The 21861-nt window shown below is 39.3% G+C and overlaps 1 protein-coding gene across 1 annotated transcript in view; it reads right to left on the minus strand.

Annotated features, from left to right (window-relative positions):
• myo3b (myosin IIIB) overlaps positions 1-21861 on the minus strand; it is a 548412-nt gene that overhangs the window by 439799 nt on the left and 86752 nt on the right. The window contains exon 7 of the mRNA XM_078227705.1: positions 14548-14693. Coding sequence (XP_078083831.1) covers positions 14548-14693 — 146 coding nt within the window. The remainder of the gene's footprint in view (positions 1-14547; positions 14694-21861) is intronic.

Below are 21861 nucleotides of genomic sequence, written 5' to 3' on the forward strand. Positions count from 1 at the left end.
GCATAACCCCCCCTGCAGAGTTACCCCCTGTATAGGCCCCCCCATCATCGTGCATACCCCCACCCTTTGGCACTGCCTCGGCACACTAATGGGGTCCAGCTGGGAACTGCCAGGGTGCCACTGCCAGCCTGGCACTTCCCAATGGCCTCTGCCCATCCACGCCCCTGATCACCCAGGCATTTCAATGGCCTTAGAATCCCCCGGAATGGCCACGGCACCTAGTCCCTGCTACTGCTTGCCAGCATGACGTTACGCTGGCAAGGAGGGAAGATTCTCGAGGTGGGAAGAAGCGTGCCGATCAAGGTAAGAGCTTTTAATTGAGATTAGTTTTATGTTAATAGGCTTCGCGCCCAGCCGTTCTCGCTGACAGAAGAAAGCCAGGGTTTTTACTCTCGCACACTATCTTCCTAGCTCGCCACACCAACCGACCAGGGCGATGAGTAGTCAGATCACGTCTTAATGACCATGAAAATTTCAATTATCTTAACACAGACAAAGATAGTGAAGTTATAAACAGGAAAAGGAACCTCTTCGACCCGCTTTTCCAGCCCCAATGAGGATAGATTCAGTGTTGACTGTAATTCAGGGAAATGAAATGAAGAAAGTGGAGCATGTTTCTCTGGGGGATCATTTGGGAAATAGTGATCATAATATTAAGTTCAGAAGAGTTATTAAAATGGACAAGGAACAATCAAGCTAAAATATGTAACTGGAGGAGGGCTAATTTCAGCAAGTTAAAAAGAGATCTTGCGCTGGGAGATTGGAATCATGAAATTGATAGATAAATAGTAACTGAAGAATGGAAAGCCTAAAAGGAGATGGTTTGGGTACACAGCAGACATATTCTCAAGAGGTGGCAAAGCAAGGCATACAAAGCTAGAGATGCCTGGATGATCAAAGATACAGATTAAAATGAAACAGGAAAAAGAGGCTTATGACTAACATAAGGATTGTAGAGAACCAAGATGAATGCACAAAGTACAGAGGAATCTTAAAGTGGGAATAAGTTGGGCAAAAAGAGGCTATGAGAATAGGCCAGTGTCTAACATACAAGGAAACCCAAAAGTATTTAATAAACATATAAAAAGTATAAGGGTCATCCAAAGAAAAGTGAAATGATTAGGCTATAGCTATGATGCTAAGGAAGAGGATGCTGCCAATGTAGCAGTAAAGGGAGAGGTAATAGTGATGGGATAAAAATAGACAAAGAGGTACTTAAAAGTGGGAGTACTCAAAAGTAGAAATGTTATGCGGTTCAGATGTATTAGGATGACTACTCTTTTTGATTTGCATTAATGACCTGGACTTGGGTATACAAAGCATAATATCAAAGTTTGCAGATGATGGCTGGGATTCTCCTGAAAAAGTTCCAAGTGCTGAATTCACGTAAGAACTAGAGTAACTCCCGCTGGTATTTTTAGTGGGATTTTCAAAATGAATCTCCCACCTTCAGGGAGATTCACGCTGAAAATCCAGGGGTGGGGCCTATTCGCGCTAGAGAGGCCAGCAGCATAGCGCTGAGTGGGCCACAGCGCGTGCGCCGATCTGTCAGAGCGGAGATTGGCGCAAGTGCAGTAGCCCCATACTGCCAGCCTCCCGATTGTTGGCCACGGACATCTCCCAATGCCCCCACAGCAGTCCCAATCAGCCCCTTCTCTCCCTCTGCAGGATGGCAGTGGGACCACCTGTGTCCCCACCCACACCCCCCCTCCTCGGCCCCGATGTCCAGTGGGCAGTGTCAAGGTGCCCCTTGGGCACTACCAATTTTCCCTTTAGGCAGTGCCAGGGGGCCAAGCTGGCACTGCCGGAGACTTCAGTTTCAGGCCAGCTAATCAGATATAAATGCTGATCTTAATATTTAAATTAGCTCCATGCCGATTTCCAGCGCAGAGCTGGTGCTGCTGAAAATCTAGGCCACAGAGATGTGTGGAGGTCAAACACAGCTTCCAAGGAAAACAGTAATTTATTTGTACTTTTCAAGTTAGTATACTGTATTTTCTGCTTACGATGCAGCCTGTTCCACAGCGGAGAGACTAAATGCAGATTGGATGACTGCTTTACAGAACACGTCCATTCAATTCACAAGCAAGACACTGAACTGGCTGTTTTAAATATCTGCTTCACTCCCACTCTGACATCCATGTCACTGGCCTTGTATGATGTTCCAATTAAGCTCTACGTAAGGTTGAGGAACAGGTCCTCATCTTTCGATTAAGCATCCTACAGCCTTCTGGATTCAACATTGAGTTCAACAATTTCATATCTGCTCTCTAGTATTGAATGGCAGCTGTTGCTAATGATTCTGCATTTTCCCATTTACTCCTTCTTCAGTCACATACTTTATTTCTTAACTTCCCATTACCATCATTTCTCAGTAGCCATATACAGAAGACAGCAATGACCCCTCTGCTAAAGTAAATACATTTTTTTTGCAGTATTTGTTGCTGTCCATGAGGGTGGTAGAAGCAGAAACAATCCATTATTTCAAAAGGAAATTAGATGGCACTTGGAAATAAACTCGCAGGGCTATGGGAACCAAGCAGGGGAGTGGGATTGACTAGATTGCTCCATGCGGGGAGTCAACATAGATTCTGTGATGTAAATGACTCTATGCTTCATCTGTTTTTGGCCTGTACCATCATCCCTACTGTCATTTAGTCTCTTCTCCCTTCCACTCTATCACATTTCTTTCCTTTATTCTTTCCATGTCCCATTACCACTATGCACCATCATCTCTTTCATCATTCAACTTCTCCTGTCTTTTGCCTCATCACACTTTATTTCTTTTCATCCCCACCTCACCCCACTTAAGTATAGAGGCTGGGAAGTGCCTCTTCCTCTTTTGGCAATTTCAATGAGATGTCCATACTGAAGTGCAGACACCTCACACATTATTCCTCACCAAGGTTCAGGTAGGAAAATTTCACCCTGAATACTCAAGTGGATACGGTCTCCTGCTGAGAGCCCTTATTTTGCTCTTCCCTCTTCCAGCAGCTTGTCCTATTCTGCATGGTCTCTGTTCACTCTACAGATCATGCAGTATTCATAGAATCCCTACAGTGCAGAAGGAGGCCATTCGGCCCATTGAGTCTGCACTGACTATAATCCCACCCAGGCCCTATTCCCGAAACCCTACATATTTACTCTGCTAATCCCCCTGACACTTGGATCAATTTAGCATGGCCAATCAACCTAACACGTACATCTTTGGACTGTGGGAGGAAACCAGAGCACCTGGAAAAACCCACGCAGACACCGGGAGTGTGTGTGCAAATTCCACCCAGACAGTGACCCGAGGCCGGAATTGAACTCGGGTCCCTGGTGCTGTGAGGCAGCAGTGCTAACCACTGTTCCACCATGCCGCCTACTATTCCAAGGAAAATAGCCGAAATACAAGGAAAACACATGTTGAGAGCAGAAGATTTGAAGTCAACAAGAACTGCTTGAGCATCTGCCACAACATTCCCCGTAGAACGTTACCAACTTGAAACTATTATGGAAAGTGTCAAACACTTGTAGAATTGAAGAAATAGCCAGAAGAAATCAGAGAAATCAACCAGCAACTAACTTACTAATAACTGATTATCCCCTTAAATAACACTGTGGCTGGGGTTCTTCCTGCTGCTGAATGTGCATTCAGATGTGAGATGTGGGAGGGCCTTAGTTGGAATGTTGCGGTCTCAAATGGCACCACTAGTATCAAATCTGCACTGCACATTGACTGACTACACAATCTACATACATATTTGTGGTGGATGTGCTTGCTCTACATATCGCCAGTCTGCGTTCATTATGTGCACGCTAACACCCTGATCAATATGGTGGCTGGCGTGCTTCGTCCCAAAAGCAGGTATGACTTTTTGGAGATGCAAGTGCTCAAAATGTGGAAACAAATTATCTTAATTTCTCACTGGGTATTTTTAAGCCTATCTGGGCCCATTTTTCCCAGCGCCTTTCAATCCTATTTGACCTGATTGCCTGAATGTGTGCAGTGCCCCATGAGATCAAATTGACATTTTTGTTTAAAAGAAGGCACATGTTGTAATTTTAATGACATATAACTGACAACACTTCGTGTAATTTTATATATCATTGTTTTTCATTTTCTGAACCTAAAGTGTTAATAAAGCTACACACATAATGGTGCGCCGCAGCTGCAGCCAAGTAGTCTTCAGTCAAACTAATTTGTACTCAGGATAGTGGCATTGGTCTTCTCCTACTGACCGATCCTTTCAAATGTACCAGAACCTATTTTAAGTCAAAGTCATTACCAAGATTATAGACAACAGTGTGAATATAACTTGTAAAAAGTCAGATGTCACTGTTCAGAATTCCAATTTTCAAAGTCAATTAATTTTAAAAAGCAACAACTGCATTGATCCACATGATAAATAAGAACAAATATGTTGAAAACATCCCAATCATTGAAATCTCTCTCTCTTTGCAATGCCAATTTACAATTTAATTCTCAGATCTTACCTTCTTTCTAATTCCATATCTCTACTTACATCCTTCTATTTACATCAAACACTATCTTTTGTCACAATTCCACTAGTTGCCAAAAAATGTTTTACTGATTCAAATCAACAGATGTGCATTTACATTAATTCAGTGTAATGATTTAGCAACTGTTGGTAGAAAACCATAATAATATTTCACAAGAGACCTAGAAGAAAAACCCTGAAAATTACCCAAATACCATAGTTCTGAATTTCCTTTAGAGTTTTCAGGTAAATTATTTGTTTAATATACATGATTAGACAGCACTAGAGTCATAGTGGCATACAGACGCATGTGTATGGCAGCTCGATAAAAGATGGGAGTTTGAGTAGTATTTAAAGCAAACATATTTATATTGTTTGCATGAAATACATTATTAAATTCTTAAATTTAACCCTCGACTCAAAGTATGAAAAAACTGACTTTATAAACAAAACTGATAAGAATCTTAGATTCAATATATTTCACACACAAATAGATTAACTATATCAACCTCAAATCCTCCTCTAACTTGAGCTTAGTGTTATTCATGTGTATAGTATTATATTATAGATTTTTGTTCGTATGGAAATTGTAATTTTTAAATGTAGGATGGATGCAAGGCAGCTTGACCTGTCTAGTTTACTGGGTAGACCTGGAGTTGCAGATCAAAGGGGAAATCTGACTGTGATGCTGGGATAAGTGTGAAAACTATTCACACCTTTGGATATCTCTTGAAGGTGTAAACTATGGTGTTTAAATTATTCATGTCATTTTCCCAAATCGGAGAAGGCTTGAAGGCACCTGGTAAACAAAAGGCGGTTTCAAAATATCCATTTATTTTTAGATCAAAGGGCAGGTTTAAAATTAAAGATAATTCATTTGCATTTCTATCTGGGATGTGGAGATGCCGGCGTTGGACTGGGGAAAACACAGTAAGAAGTCTCACAACACCAGGTTAAAGTCCAACTGGTTTATTTGGTAGCACAAGCCACTAGCTTTCGGAGTGCTGCTCCTTCATCAGGTGAGTGGGATTTCAGTTCACAAACAGGGCATATAAAGACACAAACTGAATTATTGAGTTTGTGTCTTTATATGCCCTGTTTGTGAACTGAAATCCCACTCACCTGCTGAAGGAGCAGCACTCCGAAAGCTAGTGGCTTGTGCTACCAAATAAACCTGTTGGACTTTAACCTGGTGTTGTGAGACTTCTTACTGTTTCTATCTGAGAACAGGTTAAGCATTTCACATTGCCATGGAGATGGACTGTAAAGCGTTGGGGTGGGGGTGTGATGGCTAGGAAAGTCCCTTTGTTTACTATATCTCAGATGAATGGGTCATGTTATGTCCGGAGCAGCTGGCAGAAGGCAGTGAGAGAATTTACCAGCAGCTATGGACAAGGACCAGAGGGCCATCAAGAACCACATGTAATAGCACCTTCCTCTCACCATTTGTCTATGCATGCAAAAAAGCAAACCAGAATAAACCAGTTCAGTTGGGTATGTGACTTTCATGTGGCACACAGTCTCTTTTTGTCCTGCAAAGATATCATAGTCTTATAATGAAGTGGGATCATGGATTTCCCTGGTTGAATAAATTTGGTTGTAAAAGCTTCCAGCATACCGGCAGAACTGTGAGGGGTTTTTTTGCTAAATAGGCTTAAATATTCAGTCTTAGAGAAAAGTTTGTTTTTGCATGTGACTTCGAAGATTGCTGCATCAAAAAGGAATTTTGGGCAACCGGAAGAGTATGATCATGACCAAGAGTCTTTGGTGTGTAGAGATGTTTTTCATTGTTAATAATATCTTTTGTGATCCTTAAAGATCCAGCTGTTAATTAGAAAGAGGAAGGAAGGAAAAGGGTGATACTTTTAATGGAAGGCCCAGAAGTGTATGAAACACTCAAGAATTTGTTTGCCCCTGCTCAGCCAAAAGATACACCATGGTAAGACATTTTGTCTATGTTTGGGCAGCAGTACAGTTCTAAATCATTGGAGATTGTTGAAGGCTATTATTATGGAATAAAGAATCAGTTGCGCAATGAGGACATTGGAGAGCTTATCATCGCTTTGAAAAAGCTGTCCATTCATTGTAATTTTGGGAATTTTAAGAGTGAGAATTGGGAACAGATTTAAGAAGGGAACACATTTGCAATATGTTGCCAACATTGCCAAAGTTAACCTTTAATATAGCTGGTCAAACAATATTGTACATGGTGGAAAGTAACAACTGCCTGTCATCTGCTGAGGAAAATAAGCTGCAACTGAGTAAGCAGAAGGCCCCAGTAACAGCTGTTAGTGGTGCTAGTGGTGCAACAAAGCCTCATTAACTGTGCTGAGGCCAAAATCAGAATTGTCCACTTGTGAAGGTAGGGTCTTTTAGCTGCAAGAAGAAGGGTCACTTGGCCAGGGCCTGTCAAAAGAATATAAACAGAGAAAATGCTGGCAAGAGGAAACTGCAGTCACCACAAACAGTTGGCCACACGAACCAAAGCACAAGGATATCCAGTCATTGTAGTCCAAGTAGCTTCAGATGAATGTAATGAGGTCATAGAATCCCCACAGTACAGGAGGCTATTCAGCCCATCAAGTCTGCTCCAACTCTCTTAAGAGCATCATACCCAGGCCCAGACACGCGTAACCTCACGCATTTACCATAGCTAATTCACCTAACCTATATCTTTGGTCTGTAGGAGGAAACCGGAGCACCCAGAGGACACCCATGCAGACACGGGGAGAATGTGCAAACTCCATACAGTCACCCGAAGCCGGAATCGAACCCACTGTGAGGCACTGTGAGGCAGCAGTGCTAACCACTGTGCCACCATGCCACCCCTACTAAAATGTGATCCACCTATGCTTTTGCCAAACATTGAGGACCTATTCATGAAGTTGTCAGGAGGCCAGATTTTTTCAAAATTAAATCTGACAAATGCCTATCTTCAACTTGAGTTAGACAATGAGCCTATGCCAAATTTGACTATTAATTCACAGAACTCCATTTCAGTTTCATAGGCTGCCATTTTATGTTTCTTCTCTCAGCTTGTTCTTTTGTCAATTCAAGTTTTTTGTCACTTTAAAATGTGAAATCTTGTTGCATGATCATTTCAGTTAATAACTGAAAATTAATTTTTTAAAAAAGTTATTAGTTTCTACATAGAAACATGGAAGATAGGAGCAGGAGGCCATTTGGCCCTTCGAGCCTGCTCCACCATTGAGTACGATCATGGTTGACCGTCCAACTCAATAGCTTAATCCTGCTTTTTCCACATAACCTTTGATCCCATTCGCCCCATGTGCTATAGCTCATAACTTTACATAGATCATAACTTTACTAAAACACAGATTATAGCAAAATAAAATCTAAATGGCATTAAGTTGTATATGTTTGGATAGAATTTACATACAGTGCAAATTGCTTCCTAGGTTGATTGCAGGTAAACTTGACAAGTCGGTAAATGGGTTGAAACAGCTACCTTTTAAGTAAGAATGTGACTGGCATCCTTCCATCTGAGAGACGATGCAACCTCAGAACTTTGAGAGATCAGATGAGGTCCTCTGTTGCATTTCTTTTGATGGCTGACAACCAGGTTCTGAAAAGGCAAAATCTGCCACAAACACAACCAATGGGGTTGCCCCTCGCCAGTGATAATCTCTGCTGATTTATTCTTTGCAGGACTGGGGCTTGCTTTGCAGTTTCTGAAGCCACATTTTGGTGTGGTAGCAAATTTCTGCCCATTGCCAGTGTCTCAATTTGCATCAATGATTGGCTAGAGTTTCTCACTCGTCATGATTGATGTGAAGGTTTTTCATGTCTCTTTTGACAGCATCCTTGAATCAGCACTTTTGGTGTCCTGCTGAAGTCTTAGCTTGGGCTACCTCCCCTGTGGCATATCCTTGGGGATGCAGTCATTTTCAACAAACCCGGAGTTGGTCTTGAATCCAGGACCTTCCAGCTAAGAGGCTGGAGGACTACAAATTGAGTCACTCAGATTCCCAACATAAGAATGTAAGAATTAGGAGCAGGCCAATCAAGCCTGCCTTGGCATTCAATGCAATCATGCTGATCTTCTGTTGCAACTCCATGTTCCTGCCTACTCCCTGTAGATTTCCCAGGAGAGCAAAAATTGATCTATCTCAGATTTAAATATACTTAACAATGGAGGATCCACAACCCATTGGGGTTGACAATTCTCAAGATTCGCAATCTTCTGAGCGAAGAACTTTCTCCTCATCTCAGTTCCAAATGATCGATCCCTTATCATGAGACTGTGCCTTCATCTTTCCCTCGACAGTGGAAAAAACCTCTCACATCCCTCCTTGAGACTTTGTACGTTTCAATGAGATAACCTCTCACTCTTCTAATCTCTAGAGCACAGGCCCAATTTCCTTAGCCTTTTATCACAGAACAACTCTCTCAAACCACGAACCAGTGAATCCAGTCAAACTTCACAGTACAACCTTGCATGCGAGTATATCCTTCCTAAATATGGAGACCGAAATTGCACATCCTACATCAAAGTTTGGTCTAATCAAAGCCCTATACACTTGTAGCAAGGCTTCCTTATTCTTGTACTCTAATCCCATTGCAATAAAAGCTGACATGCCATTTGCCTTCCTAATTGATTGTCGTATCTGCATGTTGACTTTCTGCATTCCTGTATGAGTGCACCCAAGTCTCTGTGAACATAAACATTTATAAGTTTTATGCCTTTTAAATAATATTCTGCTTTTCTATTCTTACTGCCAAAGTGAATAACTTCATGCTTGCACAAATTACACTCCATCTGCTATCTCATTGCCAACTCACTTAACCTGCCCATATCCCCTGGCAGCCTCTTGATGCTGTCTTCACAACCTTACCTTTCCACTTAGCTTTGTACTTAGGTACATTACTTTCTGTCTCTCCGTCTAAATCATGCATACAGATTGTAAATAGCTGACCTCAGCACTGATCCTTGCAGCTTTTCATTTGTTACAACTGCCAACTTGAAAATGTTGTTTAACCCTACTCCCTATTATTTTGTTAGTGTCACAAGTAGGCTTACATTAACACTGCAATGAAGTCACTGTAAAGATCCCCTAATCTCCACACTCTGGAGATTGTTCGGATACACTGAGGGAGAATTTAGCATGGTCAATGCACCTAACCAGCACATCTTTCCAACTGTGGGAGGAAACCGGAGCACCCAGAAGAAACCCATATAGACATGGGGAGAACGTGCAGACTCCACACAGACAATGACCCAAGCTGGAAATTGAACCCGGGTCCCTGACGCTGTGAGGCAGCAGTGCCACCATGCCGCCCATTAACCAATCCCACATCCATGATTATATACCACCTACAATTCTTTTCTTGGGTATTAGCCTCGCTTTTGGCAAATTACTGATTTTTTTAAAAATCCAAGTAAACTACATTTACTGGCTCCCTTTCACCTGGCCTATCAGTTAGATCCACAAAAGACTCTAATAAATTTGTCAATCACAATTTTCCTCTTGAAAATTCATGCTGCACATACTATGATTCTTTAAATGCATTGTTAAGACTTCATTAATAATAGATTCCCGCATTTTCCCAATGACTATATTAGGCCTGTGGTTCCCTGTTTACTCTCTCTCTCCATTCTTGAATAGTGCTATTCCATTTGCTCATTAACAATCCACTGGGACCATTCTCGAATCTAATTAATTTTGGGAAAATCATAACCAGCATGACTATCTGGTAGCTCTGCAGCTACCTCTATTTGAATCCTAGGATGTAGGCCATCAAGACCTGGTGATCTATCAGATTTTAGTCCCTTAGATTTCTCCAACACTTTTTCATCACTCATATTCCAAGCACCAATGGCCCTCTGAGAGAAGAAATTTCTCCTCATCTCAGTTTTAAAATGGAGACTGCTTATTTTGAACCCATGTCCTTTTGTGCTGGATTCGTTCACGAGGGGAAACATCCTCTCAGCATCTACCCTGTCAAGCCTTCTCAGCATCTGCAATAAGATCAGGAAGAATTGTCGCCATTGGTGAAACAGTCCAGAACTAAAGGGAACCAATTAAAGGTGAATGGCAGAACCAATTACAACAAAGGAAAACTTTTTTTATACAGCAAGTTGTTAGTATTAGGAATGGCGTGCCTCAGAGTTTGGTGAAGGCAGATTCAATCACGGCTTTTAAAAGAAAATTGGATAATTATCAGAGGAGTCAAAACATCTGCAGAGTTATGGGTAAAAGGTGCAGTAGTGGGAATGGCTGACTTGGTCTTGCAGAGAACCAGAGAAACATGATGAGCCGAACGGATTCCTCTCCTGTAACCATTTTATGATTCCTTTTTCCAAAAACATCCCGAACTGTTTCCTGATGAATTACTCCTGAAAAGGTATTCTACAAACTCACCTAGCAAAGTACCTTTGCCAATTTGATTTGTCCAGCCTAAATGAAGATTAAATTTCCCATAATTATTACATTGCCTTTGTTACAAGCTCTGATTAATTCTTGCTTAATGCTTTGTCCAATGGTATATCTACTCTTTTGACAGCCTCGAAATTATTCCCAACAGCATTTTCTGATCCTTGTTATTCCTAATCACCACCCATGCTGATGCTACTTCCTTTCTTTTAGGCTATGATACTTTCTCACTCCTGTCCAAATGTCACCCTTTACCATCGGGCCTACTCCTCCAGCTTTTCCATTCTGCCAGTTTTTTAAAAATGTTCTGTATCCTGGAATTCGTCTCCCAATCTTGGTCACCTTGTAACCATGTTTCTCTCATGGCTGCATGAGACAAGTAATAAAAAGTGCAGTAGTATAATATTGTTCCAGCTTAATCATCTGAAACTGCATAGCATACATCAATTCATTAACCTCATGGTGTACATATTAGTGGCTTGTCAGACAACTACTGCTCCAATTTTAATACTGCTTTATCAACAAACATAAGAACAAAAACCTATTTACATTAAACCTAACTATTATTAATATTTATTACAACAGGAATCCATTGGAAATATAACCATGGAAGTAATTTTAAACTCAAAATTACACATGAAGCAAAACTGTGCTCCGATACTTATCTTATATTATAATCCTCACAAGTCGTATGAGAGTTTCGAAAGGGCTAAAAAACTAACAAAAGAATGTTTACATTCATGTGATCTTTCTTTGTCTGTAATTTTAACAACAGCTTTAATTTACTTAAAATGAATGGATTAAAATAGCAAGCAAAGGACTATCAGACAATTAATGCTGCAATCTATAATTTCTATGTTAAGACCAACAGAAATGGATCAATACTTTGACTAAATAGTTTGGTTCAGGAAATTTAATAAACAATGTAACATTCTCAATACTAAATTTCTTAGTTGAGTTTCACAGATGTCAGTTAAACACCACATCATAAAAATGCAGCACCTCTTGCGTAGTATGGATTTTTTGACGCATTACTTTGTTATATTAATGTACAATTTTGGAACTGTGTATAGTTCTAGGATGAAGTGTGCTTAAACCACTAAGAATTTCAATCTAATAACATTATCTCACATATATAAGTAAATGCTCTAAAGAATTCCACTTCAGTATTTCTTGCAACACAACGCTATCAGCCTCTCTTAGCTGCCATTTTCTACATCAAAATAAGAAAATCAAGCATTGTAACAGATGGGGAGAAGTTCAAGGTATTAAATCCCAAATCACCAACTATGCCAGACCACCACCCTTTCATAATTCAGCCCCTTCTGTTGGAGATCTGAAAATATATTCCAGACAGATGACATGTTAACAGAATCATTTCATGGTTCAGTGTTTTCTCAGTATGATTTATCTCCATCTGCAGGTATTGGAGGGCCCTATTCAGGAGATTTATGAGTAGCGCCCAAGAATCCATTTTAATAAGGGAGACATTGTGCCACATGGAGAAACAAAACATTAATGTCTAGCCCAATATGGGTATCTAGCTTATGTTTGTAAACTGAAATTTATTATTTCTTTATATAATTCCCTTGATTCTAAGAGGATCAAATGAAAATGTTTTCAATACCTCTATTAATTCTTCAACAATCCTCCAATTTAGCTGAAACAAAATTTGAGCAAATTATATAACAGAACTAAATACAGATGATGCCGTCATCTTTTTGTTTTTGAAACAATTCAAAATAGGAACAGTTTTAGTAGGTATTTAGAATTTCAACTGTTTGACGGAATTTGTCAATAATTGTGAATCTGTATTCTCATCTGGACTATAATTCTCATGCCCTGTTTTACGCAAATGCAGAAGAAACAAGATAAAGTACTACTGAATATCAATTTTCTCACACCATGTCATGTTCATTTCTAGGTTCTGGGTACGGTGGTTGGAGATAACATTGTGATGCAGAGATCTTTCCACCCTAATCTAAATATGAATAGGAGCTAATCAGAAATGCAAATTGTAACCAAAAGGGCCTGTGATAATAACTGTATGATGGCGGAGATAAAAAGGTCAAGGCTTGTATTATTACGGCTTTTAAATTCTCATCAGCAGTAAATAGCTATGGGGAGGAAAACGGCAATGAAGAATAAGTTATTTCTGATATGCAAATGATTTGGATTCTGGCAAGAAAATCCTTGGCAGTCAGCTTTTCATGCTTAATCGATCATCTGCTCCCTTTAAAATGGATGCAAAATTAGTTACCATTTAGTTGCTTAAATGTTTATCACATCATATTATAAGTACAGTGAAAATCCATTGAAATAAATAACTGAGAAAAATAAACTAATTTCTAGTCCTGGAAATAGCTCATTCTAATTCCCTACCACCCACTTCAACTTTCCCTATTTGTCTGTAATATTTCTAAACAGCGCACTTCACAATTTTATAAAAAATTAGATACACAGCTGGATGAAATGTAAGATCCACATCCCTATTTTGATTGTTTTTTAATTTGCAATTCTGAGAATGAATGTCCATGGGTAACACAGATGTAACACATAATAAGCTTGTAAACAAGCAACTTTTGCATTTAAAGAAGATAATGAACACAAAAAGAATTTCATTGCCAAAAACGAATCCTTAGAATTAAGATGCTTAAGAGTCTAGGGATATTTTACTGCATTAAAGGAAATATATCAATATAAGTTGTTATTACTTTTGAAGTTTAGAACCTTTCTTGCAGTGATTCTTTTCTCTCACTGATATAAGCTTACATTTACTTTTGTAATTTAAAAAAAAAACTTTTATGCTGCATAGAATTTGCATGCTTATAATTGAATTGACTAGATTGCTCAGAAAATTGGGAGCAATATATTTTCAACATAAGCTGCATAATTTTGTTATCTACAAGCATTTCATTTTAATAAACAACACCATCATATCAATTTCTGTGAACGTGCCCATAATTCAGATCCAGTTAATGAATTAAATATTCTTTCATCATAATGAGCGTTTCCTTTCATTTTGGTAAACTATCTTTTTTGTATCAATTTTTTGGCTCATTAATTCTTCCTCTTTTTCTTCCATCAGATTCTCAATGTTGTCACCTGGATCATGTTTCTTTTCTTCAGACAAAAGACAGGAAGCTGAACTAACCACAGTCTGGACCATTGACTGACAATCTAGCCAGAATCAAAAGCTGTGCATCAATGGAGTAGATTGGTCATTAGGCTTTTGTTACTCTCAGAATCATACTACAACACTACTGCAAATTGTTTTATTTAAGGGGCTGCTTGAGAGCTTCTGAAACTTGCACACTTGAAAAATCACACAAACAACATAGCCACTGTGTAGAATTCAAACTCAGATACTCTAAATTGGAACTGTGTGCATGCATTCTTCAAGATACATCCAATATTCAGTAACTGAAGAGTTAATGTGCAATTCATTGGCAATATCTCATTTAACTAAAATAGCTAAAGACTCTACATATGGAAAATGTCTCATCATTTGCCATATTTGCAGCAAAGATTTTCCAGATCTTCAAATTATATAACTGTTTGCATTGAAAACCTTCTTCTGATTTCATAATTGGTACAATTTTTCATACTTTAGGCATAAGGTTGTAATAGCAATAGAAGCAAGCCAAGAGAGCCATCTAGTGACATACCTTGGAATCTTAAAGAGTGCTTTCACAGGATGCAGATCAGACAACGGTGGCTCACCATCACCAAGTTCAATTGCTGTGATACCTAATGACCATACATCACATCGGCTATCGTACGAGTAGTCCAACTGCTGTTCACAAGCAATGACCTGTTAATTAATAATATATTAAATTTCACAGGTTTATTTGTAATTCTGCTGGTAGTTAGATTTGCACATGCTAGAATTTTGTCTTCATCAATTACATGAAGGAAGCAACGTCAAATTTATATTACAGCTTCATGACATAGGTCATTGCCATTTACCTAGAAGCACAACATTAATTATTATGCTGGCAAGTACCACATACACAAAATATAAAAACTGATCATTAGTATTCATTCTTGTCAAACTCATTACAGAACTCCAGTGTGTGCAGCATAAAATAATCACTGCTATAAGCCATATAGCATTGTTCTCAGCATTATAAAATTAAAACATCTTCTAAAGTAAAACTGGAGTGTATTTATCACCTTTATTGACACTTAAAGGTATTTTTAACAAACTACGTGCATACGCTCATATCCATATCAAGCAGATTCAATTGCATTATTTCAGAGAATATCAAATCTCTATCTAATGTGCTTAGATATTTTGAACAATCAGTTCATCAGAGATTATCTCCCAATTTGGAATTCTGTTAACAGGAATGCAATTATCTTCCTTGGGAATATGTAAAATTATTATAGCACATGGAAAATCCCCATTTATTTTTCACATGAAGCCTTCTCAATATACAACTGATTTATTCCTCTGCACAAGTGCAACAAGATCAAATTGTCATTACTGAAGACACAGGCCAGGACTGGAAATTCCTGCCCGAAGTCAATGGACCTTTGGCTGGTCCATCAAATTCTCCGTCCCACCTGCGACAATTCCTACTACAGGCAGGACTGGAAAATCCCAGTCATAGATGCAACCAGGAGGGACTCCATTATTTATCTGAACCACTCTTTATTGCTAAAATAAATACAACTTATTATGCAACTTCTTTGGCCCCCAAATTAATGCTACAAACACACATCTGCTTCTCTGAAAGTGATTACACAATCAAAATAATTTTTCCCATACCAATAAACAAAGCATTTTTCTGATACATGGAAATAGTTACAGTGACTGTACATGTTTGCACCATATTTATGTGCTTACAACACATATATATTGCTGTAAAATTAGCATCAGGGCTTCACAAAATAAAGCCTTTTGATGTAACATTTTGGAAATGAGGAGTTCTACTTAACTATCCTACTGTTCTTTAGAACATGCGGATTTGCAAAGGGATTGCAAGGTGTCATAAGGTTATCAGATTGCTATGTGTCTGGAGTTGAATATAGTGTTCAGTTTCGAGAGACGTTAGTTGCTTTTCATTTTTTGTCTAAGTAACTAAAATATCTGTGCCCAATTTAACATTTTTAAAAATTCCAAAAACAAGATACTTCACAATAGATATATCTATTGTTTTCATTGTTCATATTATTTTGTGTGCATTTAATATTTTCATTAGATTTAATTTTTATTTGTAAACGTCAAGCTCTACGAAAATCCTGTTCTTGGACTTAATATATTTATACAGAGAGGTGACTCAAGGAACTGAAAACAGATTCTGTACTCTGAGCATGTGCAGTGCACACAATTTTCCAGAAGGCATCAATGACATTTTAGCTAACCAAATGATCCAGTGCTTGTTTCTCAATCTCTAACAAAATGCAACACAATTGCTTCCCAAAATCATTTGAAAAACTAAAGCAGAACATTTAAAAGTTTTATACAGGCATTTTTATGAAGTGTTTTTGTGTGAAGAAAGAGAGACTGAATGAAAGATAGTGGTCAGGATTTTTAGGATTGTGAAGTTTCCCTTCACGAAACCCGAAGAGTCAGTGAGGAACACATCCCCACTGATACTGGCTGCCTTGCAGTCATTTAACGCTCTGAGGAGCATTAATTAGCTGGAGATGGGACTTATAACTTTCACTCAAGAGGAGGTCCCACTTCAGGGAGCTGCCAGCCAATCTGATCGGTAAGCAGCTCACTAGTGCCAGAAGCTGCAGTGGACAGGTCCAATTCAAAGCAGTCCCCAGAACATAAGTACCAGGAGTCCAGGACAAGGCATATGTGGGGGGTCTCAGGGCAGGGAGAGGAGGGGGTAGACTTGATGGAGAGGCCAAGGAGGGAGGAAGAACTTAATGGGGTTAGCCCTCATTTGTGGGGGGAAGGGGAGGTTAGTTGATGTTGAAAGGATGCTACTGATAGAGGTGCTCCACTAAGGCTTAAAAAGGGTCAATTTTCCAGACTTTTCCCCTGCCCCGAACCCCTCCCCAAAGCCTGAACAATTGTAGCCAGGTAGGAAACAGCCCTTACGTGGTCATTAATTGGCCACTTAAGGGCCTCAATTGGGGCAAAGGTCTGCGGGCTGACCAGGATCTTGCCTGTCTTACCGCAAAACTGCAAAGGCGTCAGAGTGGTTGGGAGCCCAGAGGGAAGGCCATCTGAAAAATTGCACACCCTCTCCCAGCCTGCAGACACGCCAATGGGGAATGTAAAATTCTGCTACAGACAGACAGAAAATTCTAAGAACTAATCGTAAAATATCAGAGGGTCAGAAATCGGACGGCTGTGGTAGCAGCAGTATACTAGGATCACATCCACCACTGACCGCACCAGATTTTTCAGAGGCTGTGGCTATTTTGATGGCTGCTTTATTTTTTGGACATCTACTTATCACATGCTACTGGAAATTCCAGTGCCCCTATTGGGGGTGGGGGGAGAAGGGGGGGTCAATAAGAGAAAGAGTAAATTAAATTCTTTTTTTACTACTTATTTGTCTTTAAATGGTAACTTTTGATACAGTGAACGAAAAGTTGGAGTTAATCAGCATGCTTTGCACCTTTAGAGGAGGACAAAAGAAAAAATGACAACAGGTGAACAACAACAGAACTGTCCATATTTTTCCCTGAGCTCACATTTTTATGAAGTACTGGAATCACCTAAATTAGGAAATCTTGGTTTCATTTAATTTAAAAGTTCATCATAAAATTCTAATGATTTATAAACCAATCGAAGTTTATTATAGTTTGTGTCATTTATATTATGGCCACAACTCATTTTATTTTACAGATTTTATTCACTGAAAACTTTATGAAGAATCCTATAGTTATAGTTAACTATCTTCCCATGATGTTTCAATTGTGTTGGTGCACATAGGTTAAAAGACAGACTGTAACATGAGGGTTGCACTGTGAGGCACAGTGGTTAGCACTGCTGCCTCACAGCACCAGGGATCCAAGTTCAATTCTGGCCTCGGGTCACTGCCTGTGTGGAGTTTGTACATTCTCCACATGTCTGCGTGGTTTCCTCCGGGTGCTCCGGTTTCCTCCCACAATCCAGTGTGCAGGTTAGGTTGATTGGCCATGCTAAATTGCCTCTTAGTGTCAGCAAGATTATCAGGGGAAATACATGTAGTTATGAGGATAGGACCTGGGTGGAATAGTTGTTGGAGCAGGCTCGATGGGCCAAATGGCCTCCTTCTGCACTGTAGGCATTAAATAATTCTTATATATGATACCAAAACAAAATAGATTCCTTCTCATCTCAGACCTGAAGTTTTCAGTTTGTTAATAACATGATCAAATGGAAACTCAAAAATTTCATTTTGCATCCAGCATAGATCCAACCGAGTGGACGAGAATCTTATTGGCAAAGTTAGGCTCTCTTCATCTGATAAATTATTACAAGCTGATTTAGAAGATCTATTAATGTGCACGAGACATCCAGAAGAAATCTTAAAAGCCAATATATGTCAGATTTTGAACACCAATATTCACGTCTTCACCTATGCACTAAATTAACTTAGATACCAAAGAATGTATAAAGTGCAAAGGTTACCAATTCATGGTTGAAGTAAATGACGTTAACAACATTTTTTTCCTGGTTCCTCTGGGGTTTTTTCCCTCCATTCCATTACCATTACGGCACGGTAGCACAGTGGTTAGCACTGCTGCTTCACAGCTCCAGGGTTCGATTCCCGGCTCGGGTCACTGTCTGTGTGGAGTTTGTACATTCTCCTCGTGTCTGCGTGGGTTTCCTCCGGGTGCTCCGGTTTCCTCCCACAGTCCAAAGATGTGCGGGTTAGGTTGATTGGCCAGGTTTAAAAAATTGCCCCTTAGAGTCCTGGGATGTGTAGGTTAGAGGGATTAGCGGATAAAATATGTGGGGGTAGGGCCTGGGTGGGATTGTGGTCGGTGCAGACTCGATGGGCCGAATGGCCTCCTTCTGCACTGTAGGGTTTCTATGATTTCTATGATTACATATTTTACTAAAGTTTACTATGTTGATCAGAAATTCCTGCTAGAATTTTACAGCAAAGTTGTCCACAAGTACACAACCAAAAATGACTGAATGATCAGAAATTAATTTGCATGCACTGATAATGAGTGGAGTCAAACTAAACTGGCTTCCAGCTGGTAACGTTGAGCTGACTGTCAATTCCAAGATAGTGGAAAAGAGTTGCAATTATTAGGTTTGATTAAAAAGCTCCAATTTCTGAAAAACGCTCTGATTGTGTTTTGCACAGCTGTTATTATTTTATTGTCGTTGTTGGTGTATAACATACAATCAAAAGTTGGGACTAATTTAAGATAAATTTAAAAGGAAAGACAATTGGCAAACATCAGTATGCAACCAGATATTGTAGACAAAGAGACATGGAGAAATAATGGCATTTAGGTTTGGAAATAAATTAAATTAAACATTCGCGTAGCTCTAATTCTACCTGTCCTAACTCAGTTATCAAATCTCCACTATTTTCTCCTTCTGTGGCCACAGTCATTTCTGATGCATCATAGGGTTCTATCCTTGGTTTCTTCCTAGACAAAGTACATATTACGCTCAGCAACAACGTCCACAAGCACAATAACAGCTTTCACATGGACAACAACAATCCACTTTTTGCACCTTGGATATGGGGTCAACTAACATTATGGAAAAATCACTCAAACTCTCAAATTATCATACAACAATCACCTTTATTTTACCTTACCAAGCTACCACAACTCCACCATCAAGGGTATCAGAAACTCTATTACACAAAGCATCAAAACTCTGTTATACAAAGGGTATCAAAATTCACAGCTTGGACCTAAATACTACCCATTAAGAAGTGAGATGATCAGTCTCTCTCTTGGTGGATTCCAATGTCCTCTCTGAGTTCCAGACACAGAGCGCTACTTCTTCCTGATGGGTGTTCCTGCAGGTTGTTGCTCCCAATGTTTCACTGTCTCTCCTTTTTGTGCTCTCAGTCACATACTCGCATTTCAGACACCGACTGCACCATTTGGTCACAAATGCTCAGGGTGTCGTATTACTCTCAGGTGATTGTGTTTCTGGGCATTTACACTCACAGGGATCTGTGTTCAATCACTGTTCACTTGAGGCATAGCAACAGCCATGTTTTGTATGAGTTGACTGCCCAATCAGCTCCTATGTCCACTCCATGGCTTCACACCTTGTTCTTTGCTGCAGGCCACAGCAGTTTATGCTGCTCCCACAATTCTTAGGCTGCTACAGAGTGAGCCTTTTTAACCATCAAGCTTTGCTGGTACCTTTTCGAATACCTATCAGGTTAACACTTCTCTACTACTGTGATTCATGCTATGCTATCCAACTGCTTGCTCACTTTTACCCTTGGATGAGACAAAATGCCATACAACAATTTTCAGCTCTCACTTTCATCAGAATCAACTTCCTTGGGTGCCACATAGGCTGAAAGCAAAGCTGCACAGATATAGCATTCTGTTTTAAACTCTAAGCTGTCCTCTGCCATCTCTGGAAGACTATGCACTTGCACTGCACCACCTTCCTACTGCTGTTGAAACTTTCATTCGCTATCTTCATCTAGAAATTGATTTTATCACATGCTCTTCTTGCAACCTTCCTCCCCTTCTGCAAATTTTGATCTCTCTTCCATTCAAAATCCCACACACCCATCAATCACATCTTCTGAAAGTTCCATTGGTTCCTTGCCCCAGAAAATCCCGTTTAAAATTGTCTTCAACTTAAAATTTCTCTGTGATTTTATTCACCTTACTTGGGAAACCTTCGCCAGCCCTACTTTTCAGTCTGCACATTCCTTTCTGGATTGCTGCTTTTTTCTCTCTCCTTCTGCTCCACCATCAGAGGCTGATTTTTCAGCAATATTTTGCTCTTTAAAATGTTCTTAGGAAAATCATTTTGGCTATGTCTCCTTGCCTCCTTTTTGAACTCCCTTCACTCTGTTCATTCACCTACTGCTTAGTGTATATCTCTCTCCCTTGTAAGATCCTCCAAGACATCTGTCTATGGGAGGAGGTTCAATATAAACTATCTTATTGCTGGGAGTGTCATTTAATTGTTGAGTTGAATTTGGTATTAGAATTCTAGAATATTTGATCAAATAAGTTTATGTTCAAAAACAGAACTATATTTTTGAAGCACAACAAGTTTACAAATTAACCTCATGTAAGAGACTTACTGATAGAGCATTAAAAACTTATCTCAAATAACTTACAATGCCATTACACTGGGAAGAATGAACTATCTATGGCTAATTGAGAAAGGTAAGAATGAAATCAAATTGAAAGAAAAGGCATGTAATGTTGCAAAGATTAATGATAAACCATCAGATTGAGAACATTTTGGAAACAAGAAAAGGTTGACTGAAACAAATAAAGAGAGACAAATTAGAAAATGAGAGTAAACAAACAAGCTATATAAACACAGACAGTAATAGTTTCTAAAGGTACATAAAAAGAGTAGCTAAAGTAAACATTGGATCTGTAAAAGATGAGACTGCGAAATTAATAATGGGAAACAAGTAAATGGCAGAAACTTTGAACAAATTTTTTATACCTCCCTTCCTGATAGAAGAGACTAAAAGCATCCCAATAATAGTAAAAAAATCAGGGAGCAAAGGAAGAGAGGAACTTAAACCGTTCATTATCACTGGAGAAAAAGTTCTACGCAAACTAATTGGACTAAAGGCTGGCAGATCCCCTGGGCCCAATGGCTTGCATTTTTATGTCTTTAAAAAGTGTCTTCAGAGACAGTGGATGAAGTGGTTGCAACTTTCCAAAATTCCCCAGATTCTGGAAAGGTCCTTGTGGTTTGGAAAACTACAAATTTAACTTCTATTCAACAAAGGAGGCAGAGACAAAGCAGGAAACTATAGGTCAGTTAGTCTAACATCTGTTATTGTGAAAATGCTGGAATCCAATATTAAGGAAATAGCATCAGAACATTTAGAAAA

This window comes from Mustelus asterias, chromosome 14, assembly GCF_964213995.1.
Source record: "Mustelus asterias chromosome 14, sMusAst1.hap1.1, whole genome shotgun sequence".
NCBI classification, from domain to species: Eukaryota; Metazoa; Chordata; class Chondrichthyes; order Carcharhiniformes; family Triakidae; genus Mustelus; species Mustelus asterias.